General features: G+C 41.0%; 1 protein-coding gene across 2 annotated transcripts in view; it reads left to right on the forward strand.

Moving 5' to 3' along the window:
• Nucleotides 1–24,203, forward strand: part of HAPLN1 (hyaluronan and proteoglycan link protein 1) — a 74,042-nt gene that overhangs the window by 31,568 nt on the left and 18,271 nt on the right. For both annotated transcript variants that reach the window (XM_089512602.1, XM_089512593.1), the window contains exon 2: nucleotides 16,548–16,673. In XM_089512602.1, the coding sequence (XP_089368728.1) occupies nucleotides 16,574–16,673 (100 nt within the window). In that variant the 5' untranslated portion in view covers nucleotides 16,548–16,573. The remainder of the gene's footprint in view (nucleotides 1–16,547; nucleotides 16,674–24,203) is intronic.

The raw sequence follows: 24,203 nt of genomic DNA on the forward strand, positions 1-24,203 counted from the left end.
ATGATTGAAAGGAAATGTGACAAAATAGTAATGAAACCCCTTAAAGTTTAGCATGCAGATATACTGACAGTACAGCATAGTTAAAAGTGAGGAATTTATTATAATGTTACAGTATTTGTGGTATTTTTTACTATTCAAGATGTCTTAAGGCTAAGCTACAACATTCAAATAGATATTTCTACAAGCTCCTTTTTGGTCACACAAGGACACAAATTCATTTTAGCCATTTAGTATTTTTATGTAAGTCCTCTTCTGTCTGACACATCTAGACAGGAAATTTCTTATTTATTTATTTTTCCCCCTCAGTGGAACTTTGTATGACTGAATTATTTACCTAAAAACCCCACAAAAATGGGCCTTATAATTTTTCTCATGCTGGTGCCATTTGCTACATGTAAAAGTATTTAAAACCACAGCAGGAGGTTCACACAGTACAGATGCACTGTTCTTCAGTGATCTTTGCCAGATGAGGTGTTCTGATGCATCTTTAACCAGTTTGACTCATATTCTGGGAAAGACTGCATAAGTAAAATAATTTTAGACTTAACATTCTGCTGGTGGCAGTTGAACAGCACCAGCGACTTTTCACATATTGTGACCCATTGATCACATAAAGACCTAAACCTGGATTCTATAAAATTCTTCTTTGCCAGTGTAGTTATGTAGGAAGAGGAAGAGTGATGGTACACAGTGGAGCATGGTGACAAGAAAAAAGGTGGAAGTGCAAGCAGTAGAATGAAGAAGGGGCTGCCCACTTTTCTCTAGAGGCACAGGCAGTTTTCCAAGCCCCTCCACCCCAATTGTCTTATTCCTAAGAAGCCCTTTAAGTTAATCTGAGGAAGTAGACTTTAGTCTATGAAAGCTCATGCTGCCAATTCTTTTTTTCAGTTAGTCTCAAAGGTGCTACAAGATCTTTCTATATACTGATTCTACAGACTAACATGACTATTAAGTTTATCGCATGGGGGTTAAACCGCTCCCCAGCGCGTTCTAACGGGGGTGAGCGGGGGCGCACACGGAACGCGATGGGCACCGGATGGGGCCCAAAACGCGATTTTATCGCACGGGGGGACGCGGACGCCGGCGCGCGTTCCCATCGCGTCCCAATTCGGTTCCAGAGGGCGCCATTTCTGGGGACGCTTTGAAACAGTTCCCAGAAATGGCGCCCTCTGGAACCGAATTGGGACGCGATGGGAATGCGCGGCGGCGGTGGCGGCGGCCCCCCGTGCGATAAAGTCGTGTTTTGGGCCGCATCCGGTGCCCATCGCGTTCCGTGCGTGCCCCCGCTCGCCCCTGTTAGAACGCGCTGGGGAGCGGTTTAACCCCCATGCGATAAACTCTTTTATCTTTGAATTCTACCAAATGGACAAGAAACAGGCTACACAAAGAGAGATTCCTCCTTTTGCCACCATGGCTACCAATGCTGCCCTTCCATTTGCCCAAAGTAGTATTGGATGCCTCTTTGTATGATCACCAAGGTTGTAAAATTACTCATGTCAGGGCCCATTGCATGAGCAATTTACCATGACAGAATCCTGGTCTCACACAGTAACTTTTGCAATATCAACTATCCTGTGGCCTGTGATAAACCTTAATGTGGGACATTGAATAGTCATCTTGGGGGCTTAAATGTTCTCATCACAATGTTCATCAACACTATATGATCTCTCTCATGTTTAAACCAACCTACTTTATCAATCATATCTTATAATAGCTCTTTACCAGGCATTCAAGAAGCATGTAATGAACCAAAGCTTGACAATTTTACTTTTGGACTATAATTCACAGAATCCTTCAATCAGTTGGGGGTTTATGAGAGCTGTAATCAAAAAAGTATTTTTTCCAAGATGTCTAATAAACATGTGATGGAGAGGCAGAGGCTACTTCTTCCCTATATACATTCATTAGGATGCTTAGATTGTGCATGTAGCATGTAGGCTACATTTATATAGTCTAAGAAGCATTCATAGGTTATAGCATCCACCAAATAGACGTTTAGTGCCAGAACATGACTACTCTTACAGACTTGTCTACGTGAGGATCTTTGCCTAAAATACTGAAAAAACTTCTGGAGCTTCAAGAGTTTGTTCCATTTTCCAGACATTTTAAGGTGCCAGCATCCCATAGGAAATTTATAGAAACAGAAAAAATTTAGGCAGAAATTCAGATGAAAAGTTGAGATCTGACATAGCAGAGCTGTGTGACTATTTCATTGTTAATCTGAATCCTGTTAATTTGACAAATCATCGCCCATATATTTCTTTGCAAATATATTTTACTATAACAAAATCAAACAAGATGGCTTCATTTTAATAGACCTTATGCTTGACTTGTGGTAACTAAAAATGAAGATCTGAACCCAGATTAACCATGAAGATGGAAGTCATTTTGTTGGGTTTGTTGTAATAGCTTGCACAACATGCTAGGAGAACACAATCATGGCAGTCCTGTATCAATGCATTTCTATATGGCAGGAGCAGAGACCTTTTTGACCTTTCAGATATGTTAGATTTCAGCTTCCAGGAGCCTCGAACAGCATCACCAAATGTGAGATCTTCTGGGGGTTCTTGCCTGAACACCCAGAGAACCAAACTTTCTTCTTCTATAGGCATTGTGTATTGGTCCAGATAGCAGAAGATGCAATGTTAAGAAAGCAGGACTAATGTTGAGATTGTGCTCACTTTTTAAAAGGTAGCAAAATCAAGGTTTCAGTATTTTCATTTAGAGATTGTTGAACCAATGGGGTGTTCTGAAGTCAGCATTGATGGAGGTTATTAGTGTGGGTTTCATAGTAAGCCTGAATCTGACTTTTAGCTGAGTCCAAGAACTCAAGCAGCTAAGGCAGGGCTAGGCAACCTGCGGCCCACAGGCCGGATGCGGCCCGGCGAGGCCTTGGGACCGGCCCCAGCCCAGTCCTGCCGCCGATTGCCGCCAGGGCCTTTGGCATCTCGCACAAGGGGCACGGTGGGGCAATTGTCTATAGAAGCCTCAGAAACATGCATTTATCTTAACATTTTTTTAAAAATCAGCAAATTTTTTCGCATGACCTCCATTTTTTATTTAAAAAGTGCCCTCCATTTGAAAATTTTGTCCTACATTTGTCCTGGTTTATTTATTTATTTAATTTTTTTAAAATTATTTAATTATTTATTTTTTGGCTTCGGCCCCCCAGTTGTCTGAGGGACAGCAACCCGGCCCCCAGCTCAAAAGGGTTGCCTACCCCTGAGCTAAGGAATCCCAGGAAACTTAGAGAAAGCATTAAGGCATATATATCAGAACCAGTGTGGTATAGCAGTTTGAACATTGGATGACAACTCTGGAGACCAAAGTTCAAATCCCCACTTTAATATGAAAACGCACTGACTCTAAGTTCCTCAACCTCAGAGGAGCACAATGGCAAACCCCCACTGAACAAAATTTGTCCCATGATAGGTTTGCCTTAGGGTTTCCATAAGTCAGAATTCACCTGCAGGCACACAACAACTTATAACACTGCTTTCCCCAAATCCTGCTCCCCCCCCCCCCCCCAGTTGTCACTGTTTTATTTACTTAGAATACAGATGCTTGTTTGTGCTTAGCTTTACTGGTCAAGATTTAAAGCACCATGTGAAGATCAGACTAGGATGTCTGATGAACAATTGAGGAGCTGTTAAATAAACAGCCGGCGCAGAAAAGTTCAGCATGTTTCCAAATTTCATTCAGGATTCATACTGATTTTTGCTGCTAGGTTAGCAATATCTTTTTAGGGGTATTTGAATGACAAGCCCTAAATGTCGAAGTTGGTATTAAATTTTTCCAGGATTACAAAAGGAGCTTTACTAATGAACAGGGAGTGAAGACTGCTGAGTCTGTTAAACTTTTCTTTCCTATACTGTGGATATAAATGGAGGCTCTATTATCAGTGCCAGTTCTCTGCTACATTTGACCAGTTTTGAACTAACTTGTAAGGCATCCTCCACTGAAATGAAATGAACTCTTCCTTTATTCTTAAAAAAAAGTTGGAGTGGATCAGCTATGCAAGAGCAGGGATAAAGAATTAATCAGAATATTACATACTGTGGTTCTGTGTAACTCACTCTGACGCAGATACACTTCTGCTTAGTTATTGTTCTTCAAAGCTAAGAGGGGCCATTCCTGCAGGTTACTAAGATGTGGACAGCCATTCTTCAAGAGAAATTCCTGGTCAAGAATTCTTGATCAAGTGGGATGGAGTCTACAAAAGCTTATGCTAGATAAAACGTTACTCTTTATGGTTGTGCTGCCTCATTTGTTTTGTTTTGTTTTGTTTTGTTTTGTTTTGTTTTTCCTTGCTCAAGAAATACCTTTCTGCATCCTTGACAACACTATTTGGTGACTAGTCTTGTATCAGGTGAATAAATATCCTGAAAGCTTTGTTTTCAACAGCAGCTCGGACTAATCTAAGTTACCACAGACATTTGCAACCCCCCTCCCTCACATACACACCTATACACCTTAGCTTCAGCATTAAAGTCAATGACACTGATTTCTCTCACTAATGATATATCTTAGATAATTTGTTGTTTATATTGTACAAAACAGCCTGAATTTTTTTTGTCATGGTGTATGAAAATGGAGAAATGAGGCATGCAGTGAACCTTCTCTATCTTATTTATCAATTGAGTTCTGTTTAGCACCAAATCTCCTTGTGGCTTTTTCCTTCTTCCTGGCAAGGCATCTTCTCTGAATCTGCATTATGGCCTTCTCCCACTGCTTTCTTAGGAGCCTGCACCACACAAAAGACAACAGCAGAAAAGGTCCACAGTTTCAGGCTGTATTGCCCCTCTTGTGAAAGCTCAGTGGTCTTCTGAGGTGGGGTTACTGTCTCCCTACAAACTTCCTTCCCCATGTGCGCAGTCTTAGCCTTGTCAAGAGAGCCTAGAGGAAATTTCAGACAATGGGAATGATGACACAGATGTAGCAGACCTTTTCCTCCTCGTTCACCTCCAACTTCACACAGAAGAGATGAGATCCAATCACAAAGATTCCCCTCCATGCACGTGCTTAATAGCTTATTAGAATGGGATGTGTATTAGTAGCTTGAACAAGCTTTAAATGATTCAAACTCTTCCTTGAATATTGGAGATATTGGTCTTCTTTTCCTGAAAAACAAGAATTAGGAAGATAATTTTCATTTTATTGGGGGGGGGGGGGATCTCAATTCACTATTTGATTCCCCTTATACAGTGTTGAAAACAACTTAGGTAAATAGGAAAAGAGCTATATAAAGCATATGGAGTGAAAGTTGGACAGTGAAGAAAGACACAAAAATCCAGTCATTTGAAATGTGGTGCTGGAGAAGCGTTCTACAGATACCATGGGCTGCTAAAAAGACAGATAGTAAATGGTTCCTAGAGCAAATCAAGCCACAGCTCTATCTACAAAATCTGAGCAGGGCTGTTGAGGATAGGCTAACTTGGAAGTCTTTCATAGGGTCACCATAAGCCAAAGTAAACTTAATGGCAGTTAGCAACAATAAAATGGTATTAGACATTATGGTGATATTTGGATCCTTAATGTTCATAAATATAAAGAAGTAATTCAAACAGCAGATATAAATACAAAAATAAGCAGGAAAAGAACTATACTCTGTAACATTTACACTTCAAACCAGCATTAGCAAGGCTGTATTTTCCAAAATGCATGGAAGTTTTTTTAAGTAACCCTTTTAACTCTTTGCGTAATTTAGTTCTTGGCACACACAGTGAACATGTAATTCTAGATAGTATTGCCAGTGTGTGTGTGTGTGTGTTTGAGTAGTGAATTATGGTTTGCTTGCAGTATTGCTGAATGTCATTGAATATAATGGAAAGAAGGGGCTCAGAACACAGTCTTTTATCTTTTTTTTCTTCTGCTGATCTCACTCACATGACCACAGCCTTGAACACAACTTTAATTTTGCTGTTACTATAGTGACACAGTACACAACAGTTTCACTGACAGACTCTTCATGGAATGTATTCCTTAGGAAAGTCATTAAAATACAGAGATCAGAATCTGAAAAGGTATGCATTTCCTAGAGAAGGCAAATAAGCTTATCTGACATACTTCGTATACTACAGTTCCTAGATTTTTATGCAAAAGGCCCCCCACACACACATATTCAGTGGAACATATGCCCAAGTAAAAGATGGGTGGTAGTATTTGTTTTCTGATACTATTGTTTGCTTGTATGATTGGTTCTCAGAGCTTTTGCACTATGTTACAAGTTCTTTTATTTTATTTTCAGAGCAATCAGGTATATACACTGCAAACATTTTGAAAACTTTTTTTAAAAAAATTCACTAGTATCAGAAATACCCATGTGTTACTTGCTTACCATATGGATGAGAAGCCTGTCAGGAGAAAGGTGGAATTTAGCACCACAAACAAAAATGAAGATATAGATGTGAGCACTCAAATCCCTCTGCCTGGATGACCTAATTTTTCAGTTTCACTTTCTCCCACATTTGTTGTTCTAAATCTCAAGTTTATTCCGTCAAAAGAATGAAGACATCTGCAAATATAGTAAAGTTCTTGGTTCTTTTTTTTTTAAGTAGCCAAATAAAGTTCCCACCTAACCCCAAACTGACATTTTGATTCCTCATGAGGCTATCATTTAAAAATTGCCCATGCTTTATAAGAATTGCTGTTTTTATTATTCCCAAGAGCAATGCAAACTATGAAATAAAAACATAGCACAGTTTCCTCCTAGTACCAATTATAGAACTGAGAATCAATTCTGATAGAACATTTAACACTGATGAAATGGTTCCCAGAAGGATCAGTCTGGCTGCAACACTAAGTACTGATTTACATTCCATGTAAATGGATCATCCCTGTAACTTGCTCTTTCGTGAACCCATTAACTGTAACTAACTTTAAATTTAATCATGACTTGTCCTAGAACTATTTACTCAAATTCACAGGAAGGATTTATTGCTCTGAGAGCTATTAAAAGTTATTTTCTGATTGCAAAATCTCACTGTAGAAAAGGACTTGAGAAAGCCTCCACCACAATATGCTCCAGATATTGGAGTTAGGATGGCTTTTACCTCTACCATACTATGGTTAAATTTACAGGGACAATATGATGTTGCATTTTATGCAATAATTAAGCATGCAAATCCCCAAACAATCATGATGTGGGATAACAGGGCCATCAAATGAAACCAAAGCTGTCAGTATTAATTACTTTGCTCATAAGTAGAAAAACTGGCTTCGTCCTATTACCTTTGTATTGTTTGACCTATGAATCAAGTATTATATGTAGAGAATTTGCATGAAGTTATTTTTTTTAAAAAAAAAATCCATGCTTAATTTTGTGAAAAGAGAAAAAAACAACTATATTTATTGAAAAAGCAAGTGCAGTGTATTAGCAGCTGGCTAATACTTTTTTGTTGCCTCCCCACCATGCATGTGCACTGTCACACAAACACACTGCCTGCAACCTCCAAGTATTTCCCATATCTGCCTAGATGCCACATTAGTTGGCCACACAGTTGCATGTGCAATATTCCACTGTACATGGCATTGGTTCATCAATATGTCAGTGATATATTGATGACTGTTCAACAGTGGAACATACTCCCTCAGAGTGTGGTGGGATCTTCTTCCTTGGAGGTCTTTAAGCAGAGACTGGATAGCCATCTGTCGAGGATGCTTTGATTCTGACTTCCTGCGTGGCAGGGGTTTGGACTGGATGGCCCTTGTGGTCTCTTCCAACTCTACAATTTTATGAGTCTGTGGAGGCCCCCCCATGTATGACCCCTGCACCCCAAGCCCCCCCCCCCCCATTGGACTGTCTAGTTTGTATTGTAATTCTTTCCTTCTGACTTGGGCAAGGAGGCAGCCACACTCTCCTCAGCTGAGAAAGAAGCCCTTTCAAAGCAAAGATCCAGTGCCATTTGCACTTTCAAAATGTCCTCTTCCTGATTAATTTTGATTTTTAGAAAGCCTACAAATCTGCTAGCTTTATTCTGTATACAAAACATCCCATCACCAACATCTCAATAACAGCGCCACGATACTTTGCCATAGTAAACAGAAATAACAGTTGTCATTAACAGGCATAGGACAGTATGCTCCTGTGCAATGCCAGGTCCGTGAAAAATAAGACCCACATAATTCACGATCTTCTTGAAGATAAGAACTGCGACCTGGCTTGCATTACTGAGACCTGGCTAGGGCCTGAGGGAGAAGCTGTGTGGGCACAGGCCCTCTCTGCCGGGTTCTCAGTTAAGGACCAGACCAGGTTAGGTGGGCGGGGGGGGGGGGGGGAGTTGCCTTGATCTATAAGAACACCCTTCCCTTAACTAGGAACCATGTTCGACAAACCTCCTATATTGAGTGTATTTACCTGACCCTAAAAGCCAGAGACAGTCTGGGGATTCTGTTGGTCTATCGGCCACCCCGTGCGCTAACGGACTCCCTGCTCGAGCTGACACAGCTGGTCTCGGAGCTGCTGTTGGAGTCCCCCAGGCTTCTTGTCCTGGGGGACCTCAACATCCCCTTCGCGGCCAGCTATAGTCCATCTGGTGCAGCTCGAGAGTTCATGGATACCATGACAGCCATGGGCCTGACTAAATTGGTCATGGGGCCAACGCATTCTGCTGGTAATACTCTCGATATGGTCTTTTGTACGGACATGGAAACTCCGTGGGCGGAAATAACTAATATTTCTGCCTTGTCATGGATGGACCATTTCCTGGTTGAGGCTAACATCAAGGCTTCTACCCAGATCCCCCCCCCCCGGGGGTGGCGGACCCATTAGAATGTTCCACCCTCGAAGGCTGATGGAACCCAAAAGGTTCCAAGAAGCCCTAGAGGGAAACATGGTTGGATCTGACGGCGATTCTGTTGATGCCCTGACTACCATCTGGGACACCAGTCTCTCCAGGGCTATACACAGTATTGCTCCCAAGTGTCCTCTCAGGCCTCCTTCCAAAAAGCAGCCCTGATATACCGAAGATCTCCGGGCAAGGAAGCAGGTTCTGCGACGACTAGAGCGCAAATGGCAGAGACATCAGGACTTAGCCGACAAGGCACTCCTGGACTCCCTTTTGGAGGACTACGGAGTGGCGATAGACACAGCAAAGAATTTGTTCTATGCTGCGCTTATCGTGTCCGCTGAGTCACGTCCGGCAGAGCTGTTCAGGGTAGTGAGGGAGCTTACTCAGCTACCCTCCTCCCTGAACCCTATTTTGGAACCATCTAAGGCCTGCTGTGATGAATTTAACAACTTCTTCGTGGATAAAACCTCTCGGCTAAGGGCTGATCTCGACACCATTATTAGTTCAGAAACCAGAGCAGAGGTCACCAGAGCTTCCGTGGATTCAATTGTACTGGATCACTTTGAGTCTGTAAGTACTGAGGATGTGGACAAGATCCTTAGAAGTGTTAGGAAGACAACTTGCTCTCTCGATCCCTGTCCCTCGTGGTTAGCGGCTCAGGGGGGAGCGGTTGCAACAACTTTGTTACACCGCATAATTAATACATCTTTCAGGGAAGGGCAATTTCCATCCAGCTTAAAATTGGCCATTGTAAAACCGCTGTTAAAAAAGCCCTCCCTAGACCCCCTGATGCATAACAATTATCGGCCAGTTTCGCTATTGCCTTTCTTGGGGAAGGTGATCGAGAGGGCAGTTGCAATCCAGTTTCAATCGATCTTGGATGATACTGATTATCTAGACCCATTTCAAACCGGGTTCCGGGCAGGCTATGGAGTTGAGACTGCCATGGTTGCCTTGGTCGATGATCTCCATCTGGGCATGGACAGGGGTAGCGTGTCCCTGTTAGTGCTCTTGGACATCTCAGTGGCTTTCGATACCATTGACCATGGTATCCTTCTGGAACGCCTGAGAGAGCTAGGAATCGGGGGCACTGCGCTCCAGTGGTTCCGTTCCTACCTCTCGGGCAGATTCCAGATGGTGCAGCTGGGGGACGAATGCTCCGATAAGAGGGCGCTCACATCTGGTGTCCCTCAGGGAGCTATTCTGTCCCCCATGCTATTTAACATTTACATGAAACCGCTGGGAGAGATTATCCAGAGGCACTGGGCGCGGTGTTATCAGTACGCTGATGACACCCAAATAGTCTTCTCTGTGTCTCCGACTGATGCAGTGACCAGGGATGGCATCTCTCCTCTTGATGCCTGTCTAGACTCGGTAATGGGCTGGATGAGGGAAAACAGACTCAGCCTGAATCCAGAGAAAACGGAAGTGCTCGTGATAGGTTCCCCCGGTCCGGGATTGGAGGTTTGTCCACCTATCCTGAACGGGGTCACGCTCCCCTTGAAGGACTCTGTTCGCAGTCTGGGGGTGCTCCTGGACTCGTCGCTCCACCTTACATCTCAAGTGGATGCGACGGTCAGGAGCACCTGTTTTCAACTTCGGTTGATACGCCAGTTGCGACCCTTCCTGGGCCGGAGGGACCTTGAAACGGTGGTACACGCTCTGGTAACCTCTCGTTTGGACTTCTGTAATGCGCTCTACATGGGGCAACCCTTGTACCATACCCGGAAGCTACAGTTGGTTCAAAATATGGCAGCTAGAGTCGTTACTAGATCTTCCAGGGCCACCCATATAACACCGATACTAAAAGATCTCCATTGGCTGCCCATCCGCTTCCGAGCACAATACAAGGTGTTGGTTATCACCTATAAAGCCCTAAATGGCCTGGGCCCAGGGTACTTGGAGAACCGCCTCTCCCCATATAATCCGCCCCGCACACTCAGATCTGCTGGGAAGCATTTGTTGACAGTCCCAGATTCTAAACATGCCACAACATCGCGTAGAGCCTATTCCATCTCGGCTCCTTTGCTCTGGAACATGCTTTCCAGTGAGCTCTGCTCGGCCACCTCCCTTGAGCGGTTCAGGAAGGGATTAAAAACCTTCCTGTTCCAAACAGCTTTCCCCTAACTTTTTCCCTTTGTAGCCTCCTTCCTCCCCTTCACTATTATTATCTTTGTTGTAAACATCTTATGCTAGTTGGATACTGCTATTGTGATTTTAATGTATAGTTGCTGTTATTGTGTTTTTATTCTGTAACTGTTATTGCTGTAACCCGCCTTGATCTACGAAAGGCAGGCTATAAATAAATATTTTATTATTTTTATTATTAGTACAATATCACCGTGTTTACAAGGATAGTGAACTTGTTATTCTGTATCTTGAAATGGACCACCTATTTGTTCCTATATGAATGTGTCCCTTGGTTGTGATGGACTGCTGTCCCCTTATGTGATGTAAGCAGGTACTTGAGACAAATCTATTTTATTATATGTAAGATATAAATAGAAATGAAAATGTGTTTTGATCCCCCACCATGAAATAAAGAGGCCAGACACGTAAATTGGATGTAAATAAATGGGCCTTTATTAGACCTAAAACCTATTTAAACTCCAACTGATAACTGTAAACTTTTGAGACTTCAACTGAGGGTGAAATCCTGATGCGGGTTCTGCTGTCTTTACCTAGACTGGCTCTTCAGCCTTCCCATAGGGTGAAAACACCAGACTCTGAGGGCAACCAAATCCTCGGATTGTACCCTCAGCCAGTCATAGGGAGGTAGATATGAGGCATGCCCTCCCAAACTCCCTCGAGTTTGTAAGAGAGGGCAAACCCCCCTCCCCCCATATCTTCCCCAAAGGCTGTTTCACGAGCAGCCTCCATGGCCCTTGACATGTAAAAGATGCCCCAATCCAGATGTTTCACCTCAGTGGGGTGCCTGGGTGCACACCGATTGTTCCCCCACCCCCATTTAGGCCAGGGGAAACCTATTTAACATCCTGCCCTAAGCCCATTACCCATCCCTAGAAACAGTATGAGGTAGGCAAAAAAAAAAAAAAAAAACAGGAAAGAGGGGAGAAATTCCTACCTGGCCCAAAGCGACCAAACATTTACATACTACCATGAGGGTGGGATGCAATCTCGCAAAAGAGGCTGATGAGGGGACAAGACAGCTTAAATAGCTTTGGTCTGCTCCCTGTTGGCAGGTTGAGCCCATAAGGCCCCGCCTTTTATTATAACCCTGGTCTGAATTCATGGGCAGTCTCAAATATTACACCCAAGCCTATAGTGACAAGCCACTGTTTGAGTGTCCATTAGATGTGTAAAGAATACTTCCAAACTTCATTCTCCTTAATGAGAAAGGATATCTTGACAGTCAATAACTTATTGAGAAAATAATCAACCACAGCAAGGGTTTGTTTGTTTGCATTTCAGGGGCACGTTCCCACTATTTTTTATTTTTTATTTATTTACGGTATTTATACCCCGCCCTAAAGGCTCTCAAAGCGGCTTACAATTATTATTATTTTTAATAAGACAGTTCCCTGCCCTCAAGCTTACAATCTAAAAATTGTAAAAATCACTATGATTTAAAGTGAATTCCTGATCCAGGTACTGTATATGACCATCGTTCCCATTTGAAACCAGTTCTGATCCTACTTTGATCGATTTCTGTGACAATAAAGCAAGGCAAACACACACACACACACAAACCCAGACAAGTGTTTCAGACACTAGTTTCCTAGCGGTTCTTTTGAAGAGAATCAACTCTGAAGTGTGTTCAAAAAATGGGAGCAAAGGATCTGAATCACATCATTCTTGGGGGGGAGGGACTAATAGCTGAAGGGTATTTACCATCCCCCCCCCCCCGCCAGCACTGCCTTTGTGCTTGTGGTGTGACCTATGGGCACATGATTTTTAAAAAAATAACATTTATAGAAGATTCGATTGCAACTACTTGCCTCACTGATTGCAAGTAGTTGCAAAATCAGTCAATCGAGTCTTATATAAACTTCCCAAGCTGTGCTGCCCAGGCTGCCACTTGCATCACTGATGATGCACAGATGATTGACATGCATTTTGAAGCAGTGCAAACAAGTGGGGATGACAATTGTGCCAAAAAAAAAGTGATTACAAGGGCATAATGAAAAGATCCACTTTCATAGTGGAAACGACAGACCTTTTGGAAACAATTTACATATGTAGAGAAGGCGAATCATACACTGGGTTAAATGTAAGTGGGAAGCCCCAGGTCTATTTTGTGGAAGCCTACTGCCACCCTACTCCCATGTTTTGTACAAAACCTCTGCAGAAAGTGGTTTTCTGTGCAATGATTCTTTTGCACAAAAGCTTGCCTTTGTTTAAAATGACCAGCTGATTTTTGTCCAAAAAAGTCCTGAAATTCTTCCTCCTTCCCCCAAAAAACCAATATAATCTCATTAAGTGATGAGAAAACTTGAAATGCTTCATTGTGGTGTGCAAGAACAAACTAGATGTATTTTCAGGGGAGAAAGGGGTTGTTTTGAAAAACCAAGGATATATGATATACTTCAGTGTATGGTGAGGAAAAGCAGGAAGGCATGAAGAAATAAGAGACAGGTTTGCTGTATTTCTCTGGACAGCTCTTATCCATTGCTAATCCAAACAGGAACAGTACCATGCTAAACTAACATATGTTGTCACCAATCTAGCTCAGCATGTTTCATTTAGTCCATGAAGCCAAAACTTTTCCTGGGTTCCAAACCCACTGTGTCCATCACTGGCATAAAAATCAGTGACTGTAATGGAAACCAAAAAGTCTTACAAACACTTTGCCTGCTGGAAAAGCAAAACCAATTACAGCCAATACACACATTTATAAAACAAACATTTCCTAAATAGAATCTTGACTTAGAACTCTTGTATTCAGATAAAAGGATGTTTTGCAGTGTATGCCACCAAATATGTTTTCTCAGTTCTGTTTCAATTCCTAGACTAGCAGTCAGTTGAGAATGGGAAAAATAAATATGACCAGCATCACACAAGACAAATTAGTGTTGAGAGGCATATGGTAGTCTTGAGAGGACCACTCCTGTTCTTTTGACAGACTAGGGAAAGGTAATAATAATAACAATGATAAATTTTATTTATGTTTCCCTGCCTCTCCAATTGGATCGAAGCGGGGTTACAGACTGAAAAACCATTACAAAATTGTAAGGTAAGCATTGTGGTAAAACAAACTGGAGGTGAGATATATATTTACTCAAAACTTTTGGAACCCTAAACAAAATCAAGCATCAGAATTGTTCTGCAACTGTCTTCAAGAAATAATTTAACAAGTTATTTCACATCCATAGGTATAGGCAAATAAACAGACAGAGATAATTCCTACTTATTTTTCTATTTAGTAAAAAGTTATTTTGGAAAAAAAAAGTTACATTGGCCATGTATTACTTTTGAATTTTTAAATAGAAAACAAAGAAAAAGGTCCCCAAATAGACTGAAATGAAGCAAAAAGAGGTGAATTCACACTATACAATCATAGCACTATTATTCCACATTAACAGCTGTGATTCCATCCTAGGGAATCATAGATTTGCAGGTTAGTGAGGGGTATATGTTCTTATATCTCCCAAACTACAATACCCAGAATTACATAAAATGCAGCCATAACAGTCAAAGTGGAATCATAGAAGAATAACTGTGTAGTGTGAAATGTCCCTACTTGATCGCCTACTTGATGGCTACTCCCAAGCTCCCTTAGTACTCTCCTTGCTGTCCTTTCTTAAGCAGGTGAAGATCTTTTTGGTTTCAGCAGGCCTTTAAGAGCTGACAGCTCAGGGGGCAAAGGCCTTTCATTTACAATACTGTGTTGTTTATATTTGTTCTTTTTATTGGTTATACTTTTAACTCCTTTTAATTTTATGGATCATTTAATTATATTTTTAAATTTTATATGATGTATATTTTTTCAGCTGTATCTGATTTAACTTTTGTAAGCCATTGTCAATCTTAGACTGGCAAAAAGGCAGGGAGATGACGACGATGACGACGATGATGATATAGCAAGTTGGCTGTTTGTCCATATCATTACATTGCCTGACACCTGCAATTTAAGAGGATCATGTAGTACCAAAATTAAGTACCGTCACTGGTTATGCTGATATCTGTATTTGTTGTTGTTGTTGTCTGCGTCCAAGTCATTTTTTACTTATGGTGACCCTAAAGTGAACGTATCATAGGGCTTTCTTGGCAAGTTTCTTCGGAGGGGGGGTTGCCATTGCCATCCTCTGAGCTGAGAGAGTGTGACTTGCCCAGGGTCACCCAGCAGATTTTTATGCTGCAGCAGAGAATTAAACTCTGATTTCCAGAGTCACAGTCCAGCGTTCAGACCACTACACCACACTGTCTCTCTATTTTACATTGCTGGAAGTGCATGTGCCAAGCTGCCAATGGTCCTGGATCAATAATTTCCTTTTAGCCTAAATTATAGTGATGCTTACCTGGGAAGCAATGCTGCTGGCATGCTCTTGCTGCAGGACAATATCATGGTGTGACTCTGGATGGTGATGCAGTGCCAGAGGCTGTGGCTGCAATAGCTTTTGCACCTACTCCTAAGCAAGTAATTTCTTGTGAGAGCAGCAGCTCATGGATTAAATTGCAGAACAGATGATGGTTAAAATAAACACTGCCTGTAAAATCAAAAATAGGTCCCATTTTGCTCTCTGGTTTTGCTTGGTTCCCACCCTACATTTCAATACAAAACAAGGTGGTGGGGAAGGAAGAGTGCATTTTCTATATCACTCCTATTCATTCTTGTCTGCAGTGTATCCTCTGTTCACAAGATATTATTTTCATGCACATTTTGAAAGGAGAGAGAAAGAAAGAGGGAGGGAGGGAGAGAGATAGAGTGAAATGAAAATGATGTTTCCAAAGAATCCGATATTCTGAACCTTCTGCTTAACATTTCCTTCATTTTTGTCATCTTTTTTGTGTGTCTTCATTTGCTTAATTAATACTCTGAGGGCTGGCAGAGTTTTCTCCCTGCAGCGCTCAACAGCTATGCTGACTGCAGAGACCCTACCTGGCACACAATTTAGTGCGTCAGCATTCTAGATAGAAATGAATGAAAAATCAATCAGGGCAACTGCAGTGGTAGCACATGCAATCCTAACCTACTTTGTGCATGGTTTTCAACATTTACTGTAGACTAGACTCTAAAATGGTAAGTGTATTCAAATAAAGTATGCCTTTGCTGGTCAGCCCCTATGCTTCTTAGACAGATGAAGGCATCATACTTCTTTGCTAAGTAAACTAGGATGTTTTTGAACATCCCTATATTATTATAATACATATAGCATTTGAGTTATGGCCCATGATAGTTAGTTGGGCAGAAATAGAATAAATTCAGAGTACTGAACCAACAAACAGACCAAAAACCATTTAACACTTAAGAACCATAGGGACTGCCTATTTCCATTTTATGATTTGAAGAAGACAATTGCATGTCTTCTCTTTGTATACTTTTAATGAGCAAAGTAATTTATTGCATGTCTCAACTGATTGTCAGTTAATACCCTGTACAGCAAACACCCTGATAAAGAAGCTAATCTTTAAATGTACTTTTCCTTGAAAGTCACTCATTGCTTTAAGTTTTCTAGCAGAGTGGGTTAAATCATCATAGAGCAATGAGAGAATCATGGGGCTGTAACAAGTTGTGCACTGCATCACTGTTAAGATTTCCACATTTCACCAGCTACTTTGTATGTGGTGCTCTCACAGTGAAGAAGATTCTTGGACTACAAAAGATGAAGAGTCTACTTTTTCTGGTGCTGATTTCTTTCTGCTGGGCTGACGATCATGCTGCCAACTTCACACTGGAGCATGACAGAATTATTCACATCCATGGTAAGTAAAAGATTTAAACAGCAACTGTGATGCTGTAAATTTGCTACTTTTTCTTTAAAGATTAGCTGTCTTTGCTGTTATGTTGCATTCATATACTCTGAACCCTGAAACTTGCAATGGTTTAAGATTTTAACTGCAGTTCTTCAGTGTGCAATCCTGCAATGATTTTTCACTCAGAAACACTCTATGCTAAAAAATAAAGTGCATGCATATTGAGACCAGTAGATAAGCAATTGGTTTATGAGATATACTTGGCTTACTGCAGAATTAATATTATATGCAACATATCATATAGCAGAAGCCTTCCATATCACATAGTGATAACCGATTAGACAGTGTTGAAAAAAGATCAGTGGACAACCCAAGCAATATAAAAAGTAGCTTACCTCACTAAAGAGATGCCTTTCCACATAAGCTTTCATTGGTATAAAAAGATATGTAGCCTCTCTGCATAATCCTGTATATCCATTTCAATCCTAAGGTTATGGTTGGCTGTATGAAGCTCTGAGGCTGCAGTGTAATGCAGCTGTTTTTCAGTTCCAGGCAGCTTCAGCAGCTGAGGGTCATCCAGTATGAAGCAAGCCAAAGCATTTATTAATGCAAAAGTGACAGGCAGGATAAAAGACAACGAGCTTCTCCCAGTTGTATATATTACATTTTGACAACTTAAATTATGCAGCCTATGAGTACCATATGAAGTTTGAACATTCAATGTCACTTTTCTGGTGCACTTTCCAAAAACGTGTGCTATGCTAGACTTTGATATAAAAATAAGGGTTCAGCATTTTCAGTTCTCTCAGTGTGGATTTCCAAAGCCTAGCACCTCCAGATAACAGATTCTGTCTTCAAGGTCAAAAATGAAATTGGTATGTATTGGTGTAGGAGTGGTAGACACAAGAAAAAAAATTCATACTGTTTATTTGAGGCAAGACTATTAGACTGAAAACAAATTCACTTTGTAAAAGCATGAGTATTATTAAGGGGTCCATTCTAAGAATTCAGCTCTTGATTTGGTTGGTATTGTCTGTTGATATTGGCCCCTTTGGAGCAATACTTTGGTACTTCATAACAGCAAAAGATAAAAGATTGCTTGATACATGAATATTTTTTTTTAATTCCAGGACTTTTAAAAAATAAGTGAATGGCAATGTGTAACTTTTGCTTTGGCCCAGAACGTGTTTCACCATAACTTACAAAATGGTTTTCCCTTCAGGAACCAATAGAGACAGACGCAACACACTCGGGTTTCGTGCCAAACCTATGGCACACGTGCTTTCTCTGACATTAAAGCCATTTCTGAGGGCAATCAGAGAGATGGAAGGGCTGGGAAAGAGTAGGAATAGGCTCACACCTCTCTGGGCACAGTTAAAGGTCTGGGAGGGCAGGTAACAGGTGTGTGCTTGTTCCTTATCTTCCCCCCACCCTCCTAGGCCTTCAACTGCCTTCCTGGAGACAAGTAAAGGCATGGGAGGGCAGAGAGAAGAGGTTCTCCCCTCCCCCGGCCCTTCAGCTGTGTTTGGGGAAGTCCCGCCCCCTGGAAGTCCTATGCCTTTGCATTTGGATGCTCAGTCTCTAAAAGGTTCGCCATCACTGCACTAGAGCTTCTTTTTCAGACAGCAGTACTTTAATTAAATGGCAACTGTAACTGTAACCTACTTTTACCTATTTGAAATGTACTGACACTTCAGTGGAAAGTAAACTACTGTTTCCCTTCAGTTTGTGACAAGGAAAACTAATAGCTATCCTATGATTTTTTGAATTAATGAAGCAGCATAAAGGATGTTATCTTTTTAAAGGATACTCTATTCAACTGTTTTTGTAAATAAGACAAAAGTGTTTGTGTTTTAACATACATGGGGGAAACAGAATGGCAAGAAGGGGCGGCTTCAAGCTGCCCCTTCTGAAGAGGGATGGGGCCATGGCAAACACATGCCGTGGCCCCAAGCCCCAACCTGGCTGACAAAGGAGTGGATAAGATCTGCTACTTTTTTGAGCAGGGAAAAGCTGGCTTTGTCAGCCCCACTGCCACCCCATGGCAGCTTCATGGTGCTCTGGCGATGTGCAGTGTGTAAATGCCACACCTTCAGAGTGTCATGAAGCTGCCTACATCTGGTCAGCCGGGTGGCTTCAAGCTGGCTTCCTGGCATCATCACAGCATGCGCCGTCTAAACACCACACACTGATAATGTCTTGTTTAAACAACCCAGAAAAAGAAAACAGTAAACTAGAACTGAAACTTCAAGTAGTAATTTAGCACTCCAGAGCTCCTAGTCAAGAGCAAATTTACAGCTGCTGGCATTCATGTGACAACATTTTCAGCAATAAGGCAATGATAGGCTTGCAGTTCAAATGCAAAAAAAAAAAAAAGTATAAAACTAGAGCTTGGAAGAATATTACTTCCTTGGAGTGTAACTTCCAAAATCCTCCAGCCAGCATAGAAAATGACCATATTATCAGGATGCTCTGGGAGTTGTAGTGCAAAATACTAACCTTCCAATTTCTATATCAAACTTAATGTTCACACATTCCCTGTTAAAGGAACTGAGCCTGTTTGCCCTGGAGAAGATTGACTTGGGAAGATCTTATTCCTGAACACATTAATCTTTCACTATTTAAAAAATGAGAATCATACATACACTTTCCTTTAAAGAAAGAGATTTAAAGATATATGTTGAACATAGCCCAGCACTTAAAACAATTTAACAGTTTGCCCCCTATATATACCCTATGAAAAGGTAATTTTTTTTCTATCATATTCCATCCATAGTTGTTCTTACAGATAGATCTGTTTAATTTAAACTTCCATCTGGCCTCTCTGTCTCCAGCTAATAAGACAGTGTTTATCGCAGGCCACATCTGGCACTAATCTATGATAATATTGTAGAGAAAATTATTTTTGTATGTGACATGTTTAGAGAATGTGGTGTAGAATTTTGCGACATTTTATTTTTCTTTCTTTCTTATGACAAAAATGAATTGAGCCAAGTGTATGCCCCAAATGAAAACAAAATGCTGTCAATGACCATGCAATTAATATCAAAATTTTCTCAGTTATGGAAGAAAAGAAGGCCAAAGAAAAAAGTGAAAACCATAGATATGGTCCACCTTAGAGATTTTTACATTTCAGGTGAGGTACAAGAATTAACATCTTGCAACCAGTCCATATGTGTTCTATGGTTAAGGCAAATGACTGAATACCATATATTCACCATCTGTAGCAAAATCATTAGCAGATTGAGTCATTTGTCTTATTTAACCAGAGCCTGAAAAAGTTACTGGGACTGTCATTTAAAATTTGCTCTGGGTTGTGTAGTTCAAAACAGTTCTAAGCTTTTCACTTACAACATTCATTAACCTTTTCCGAAATAAGTATATCTTGTATCTGAATCACTCCGTCTTTGGTTAATAGACTCTACATAATACAGCCGAACAAATTATCATCTCATCTTTTCTTGAAATAGTTCCCAGAAGGAGAATTTGAATCTTTCTTTTTTAGATGTTTCGCACTGTTCAGCTAATTCTTTGAGCCAGGGGACATGTATAAATAACTGGGAGTTTAGACATCAGTAGCAAACTGGAAGATTATATGTGGCCTCCACTCATCTGTACCAAATAAGCCACATGTTCTCTCCACATACCTCTACCTAGGTTCAGCATTATATAAGGACCATTTACACATATATTAAAATCAAGCTAGACATGCTCCTTCATGGACTTTCGAGAATGATAACTAAAGCTGCAATTACAACCACTTACCTTGAAGTGAAGTCAATTAAATTATAGTAGGTTTCTATTAGAAACATGCATAGAAGTGTGTTAAACACCTAAAGTCTGAAAGTGAGTTTAGGAGATTTGTTGGTCTCATTTCACTCAGAATTAGTTATTGTACATAATGCTAAAGCTGGGAAGAAGTATCAATGTTGATCTTAGAAGGCAGTTTTGCTACACCAAAGAGGTGGGGGTAGTGTTGCCGGAACAGGATCATCCCAGGCCCTGAGGTTTCCACGCCAAAAACTGAGTGCTCAGGACAACTTCTGGTGATGTCATTAAATGTTACACATTAAATAGTAACCACAAATATTCACCGTTAAAGGCACACACAAGCACATACAAACACACAAACACACACACACACACACACTCATTCATTCATTCATCCATTCATTCATTCATTCATTCATTCCTGCTTAGAAATTAAGACAAAATCATAGTGAATGGGGTTATTCCAGATCAAGGTGAAATGAGGTGTTATTTCTTCTCAGTTAATTAAGAAGACAGGATAAGGAACATTTCTTCTAGCCTACTTGCTTCTGGAAAAAAGATGGAAACAGAAGACTTATCTACTGTATACATTACATGTGATGTGTTTTTCCAGGCCTTATGCTGCTTTTGAAACTTGTGGAAGGCTGGTCACACCATTGGGAATTTTTTCTAGGGTCAGCAGTACTGGCTTGTCTAAACTTAATAGTGTTGCTAAAAGACAGGAATCAATATTCTAAAGGGGTTGGCAACTTGAGAAGGCTGGGGGACACATTAGTCTCTGAGAAGACCTTGGGAGTCTTACCCCTGCTTTACCCCACAAAATTAAAAAAAAAATTCTGCCCCCAAATGCCCTCCTGGGGGATATGGGGAACAGTTTTCACCCTGTTAATAAGCCTTACTGGGCCATTTCAGGAAATAACAAGTACAATCTGTGGCATGCAAACAACTCACAAGTCTTTTTCTGTCCCACACATTCCTATATTCCCCAAATGAAAATGAGGACGGCTCCCCAAAAGAGGCTTCAAAAAGGGATAGATTGACTTAAATAACCCCATGACCATTAAAAAAAAACAACAATAAAATTAAATAAATAATTTTTTTATTTCTATCCCGCTTTTTGCCAGGCAATCAAAGCGGCGTACAACAGGTTAAAATACATCCCTATATACATAATGCCCCTTAAAACAAGATTAAACAATGTAAGTCTTATTTGTGGCTGAGCATTTTATTCCGGGAAGGCTTGCCGGAAGAGAGCCGTCTTAATGGCCTTTTTAAAGCTCTCTAGATGGGTGATTTGACAGATCTCGTCTGGCAGGCCATTCCATAAGTTGGGAGCGGCTGCAGAGAATGTCCTCTGGGAGGTCGCTGTTAACCTGGTCTTTAAGGGCTGTAATAAATTCCTCCCAGAGGACCTGAGTGTACGGGGCAGATTATATGGAAGCAGGCGATCCCTTAGATAGGTTGGGCCCAAGCCATGTAGGGCTTTAAAGGTGATAACCAACACGTTGTACTGTGCCCAAAAAAAAACCAACCCCCCCCCCAAAAAAAAAAAAACCCAGAAATCTTACATGGGAATCAAATCTGGCAGATCTTAGCCTGTTAGCACACAGGAACAAAAATTCATTTTGTCTACTTCTGGTCAAAGACTGGGAATATCTATTGTGGTCTATAAACATAAATGAATAAATTAACGAATGACTAGAATACCTGTTTGAAAATTCTAAATAGCAGCAAAACTCACTTAGGCCCAAGACAAATGGGCCGAAAGGGCTGTGGCAGTGGTGACCCTAGTGTTCCGGACCGCACAGCAACCACACGGTCCAGACCCCTAGTATGTAATGGTGGCGGCCTGATGGCGGCGTCCCATCCAAATGGGTGCTGCATGTTGCTGAGCATCTGTTACGTCACAGGTGCACCATTGGCACACCCATGACATGCTCCGTGCACTATAAAAAGAACCCATTTTTCCGGGTTCTTTTTTCTCCGGAGGGACACTGCACGGTTTGGCGGCTGCAGCGTCCCTCCAGAGGGAAACAGGCTGCCGCCAGCCCACCCTTTTGGGGTGGTCTGTCCCGGGCCTAAGTGATGTTGGGCCATTCATTGTCCCACTACAAACTACCTCATAAAATTTTTATGAGTATAAAATGGAAATCAGAATAGAACGCGGGGTAAACCAACTGTGCTTTTTGAACCTCTTTGGAGAGTAGATGATAATAAATACTTACAATATTAAATAGCAAATATTTCATCCTGGAGAGAAGTGACCAGTGGGGTCCCACAGGATTCTGTCCTGGGCCCAGTGCTATTTAACATCTTTATCAATGACTTGGATGACAGAATTGGGGGCATACATATCAAATTTGCAGATGACACCAAATTAGGAGTAGCAGCAAATATCCCAGAGGACAGGATCAAAATTCAACATGACCTGAATAGACTAGAAAGCTGGGCCAAAGCTAACAAAATGAACTTGAACGGGGAGAAATGAAAGGTACTGCACTTAGGGCAGAAAAATGAAATGCACAGATATAGGATGGGGGACACCTGGCTGAAGGAGACTACATGTGACAGGGATCTAGGAGTCTAAATAGACCACAAGTTGAACATGAGTCAACAGTGCGATGTGGTAGCTAAAAAGGCCAATGCAATTTTAGGCTGCATCAATAAAAGTATAGTGTCTAGATCAAGAGAAGTAATAGTGTCCCTCTATTCTGCTTTGGTCAGGCCCCATCTGGAATATTGTGTCCAGTTCTGGGCACCACAATTCAAAAAGGACATTGAGAAACTAGAGTGTGGCCAAAGGAGGGCAACTAAAATGGTGAAGGGCCTGGAAACCATGTCCTATGAGGAAAGACTCAGGGAGCTGGGGATGTTTAGCCTGGAAAAGAGAAGGTTAAAAAGTGATATGATAGCCCTGTTTAAATATTTGAAGGGATGTCATATTGAGGAGGGAGCCATCTTGTTTTCTGTTGCTACAGAGACTAGGACCCGGAGCAATGGATGCAAGCTCCAGGAAAAGAGATTCCACCTGAACATTAGGAGGAACTTCCTGACAGTAAGGGCTGTTCGACGGTGAAACAAACTCCCTCAGAGTGTAGTGGAGTCTCCTTCCTTAGAGGTCTTTTAAGAGAGGCTGAATGGCCATCTGTTGGGGATGCTTTGATTGTGATTTCCTGCATGGCAGGAAGTTGGACTGGATGACCCTTGTGGTCTCTTCCAATTCTATGATTCTATAATATGTAACAAATATCACTGATCAATCCCAAGTGCATTTTACATTGTTATGGAAGTTGTAGCTGGATATTTTAGCAACAGGCTTATAATTATTTTTTTAAAAAGATTAGAAAACAATAAATTTATTTTTATATTTATTTTTGTCTGTTGGACAAAAATGTCTCAGATTCAAAGATTATAAATTTATTTCCTATGAATTTAAAATATTCCGGCACTATGTGCATCTCCATAATGCAACTTTGTGTTTTGGAGAATACACACTATTTCAGAATTCTAAAGAGAGCAATAAAATCATTGAAATACCCAATTTGGCTTGCAAAAATATTAATGCACAAATTCTGCTATGGTTGCTGTCTCTCTGAAATCAAAATTAAAAATATCTACGAATATATTTTATTTTACTTTACATATTTATATGCATCAAACAATCATAATAAAAGACATCTCCACTGTAAATGTAAATGTGAATATCTAACATCAGTTTGATTATCATGACATCTACCAAAGAATTCTGGCAATTTTGATTTGAAGAGA

This window comes from Sceloporus occidentalis, unplaced genomic scaffold (genome assembly GCF_023333645.1).
Source record: "Sceloporus occidentalis isolate IW3139 unplaced genomic scaffold, rSceOcc1.0.p SCAF_1, whole genome shotgun sequence".
NCBI classification, from domain to species: domain Eukaryota; kingdom Metazoa; phylum Chordata; class Lepidosauria; order Squamata; family Phrynosomatidae; genus Sceloporus; species Sceloporus occidentalis.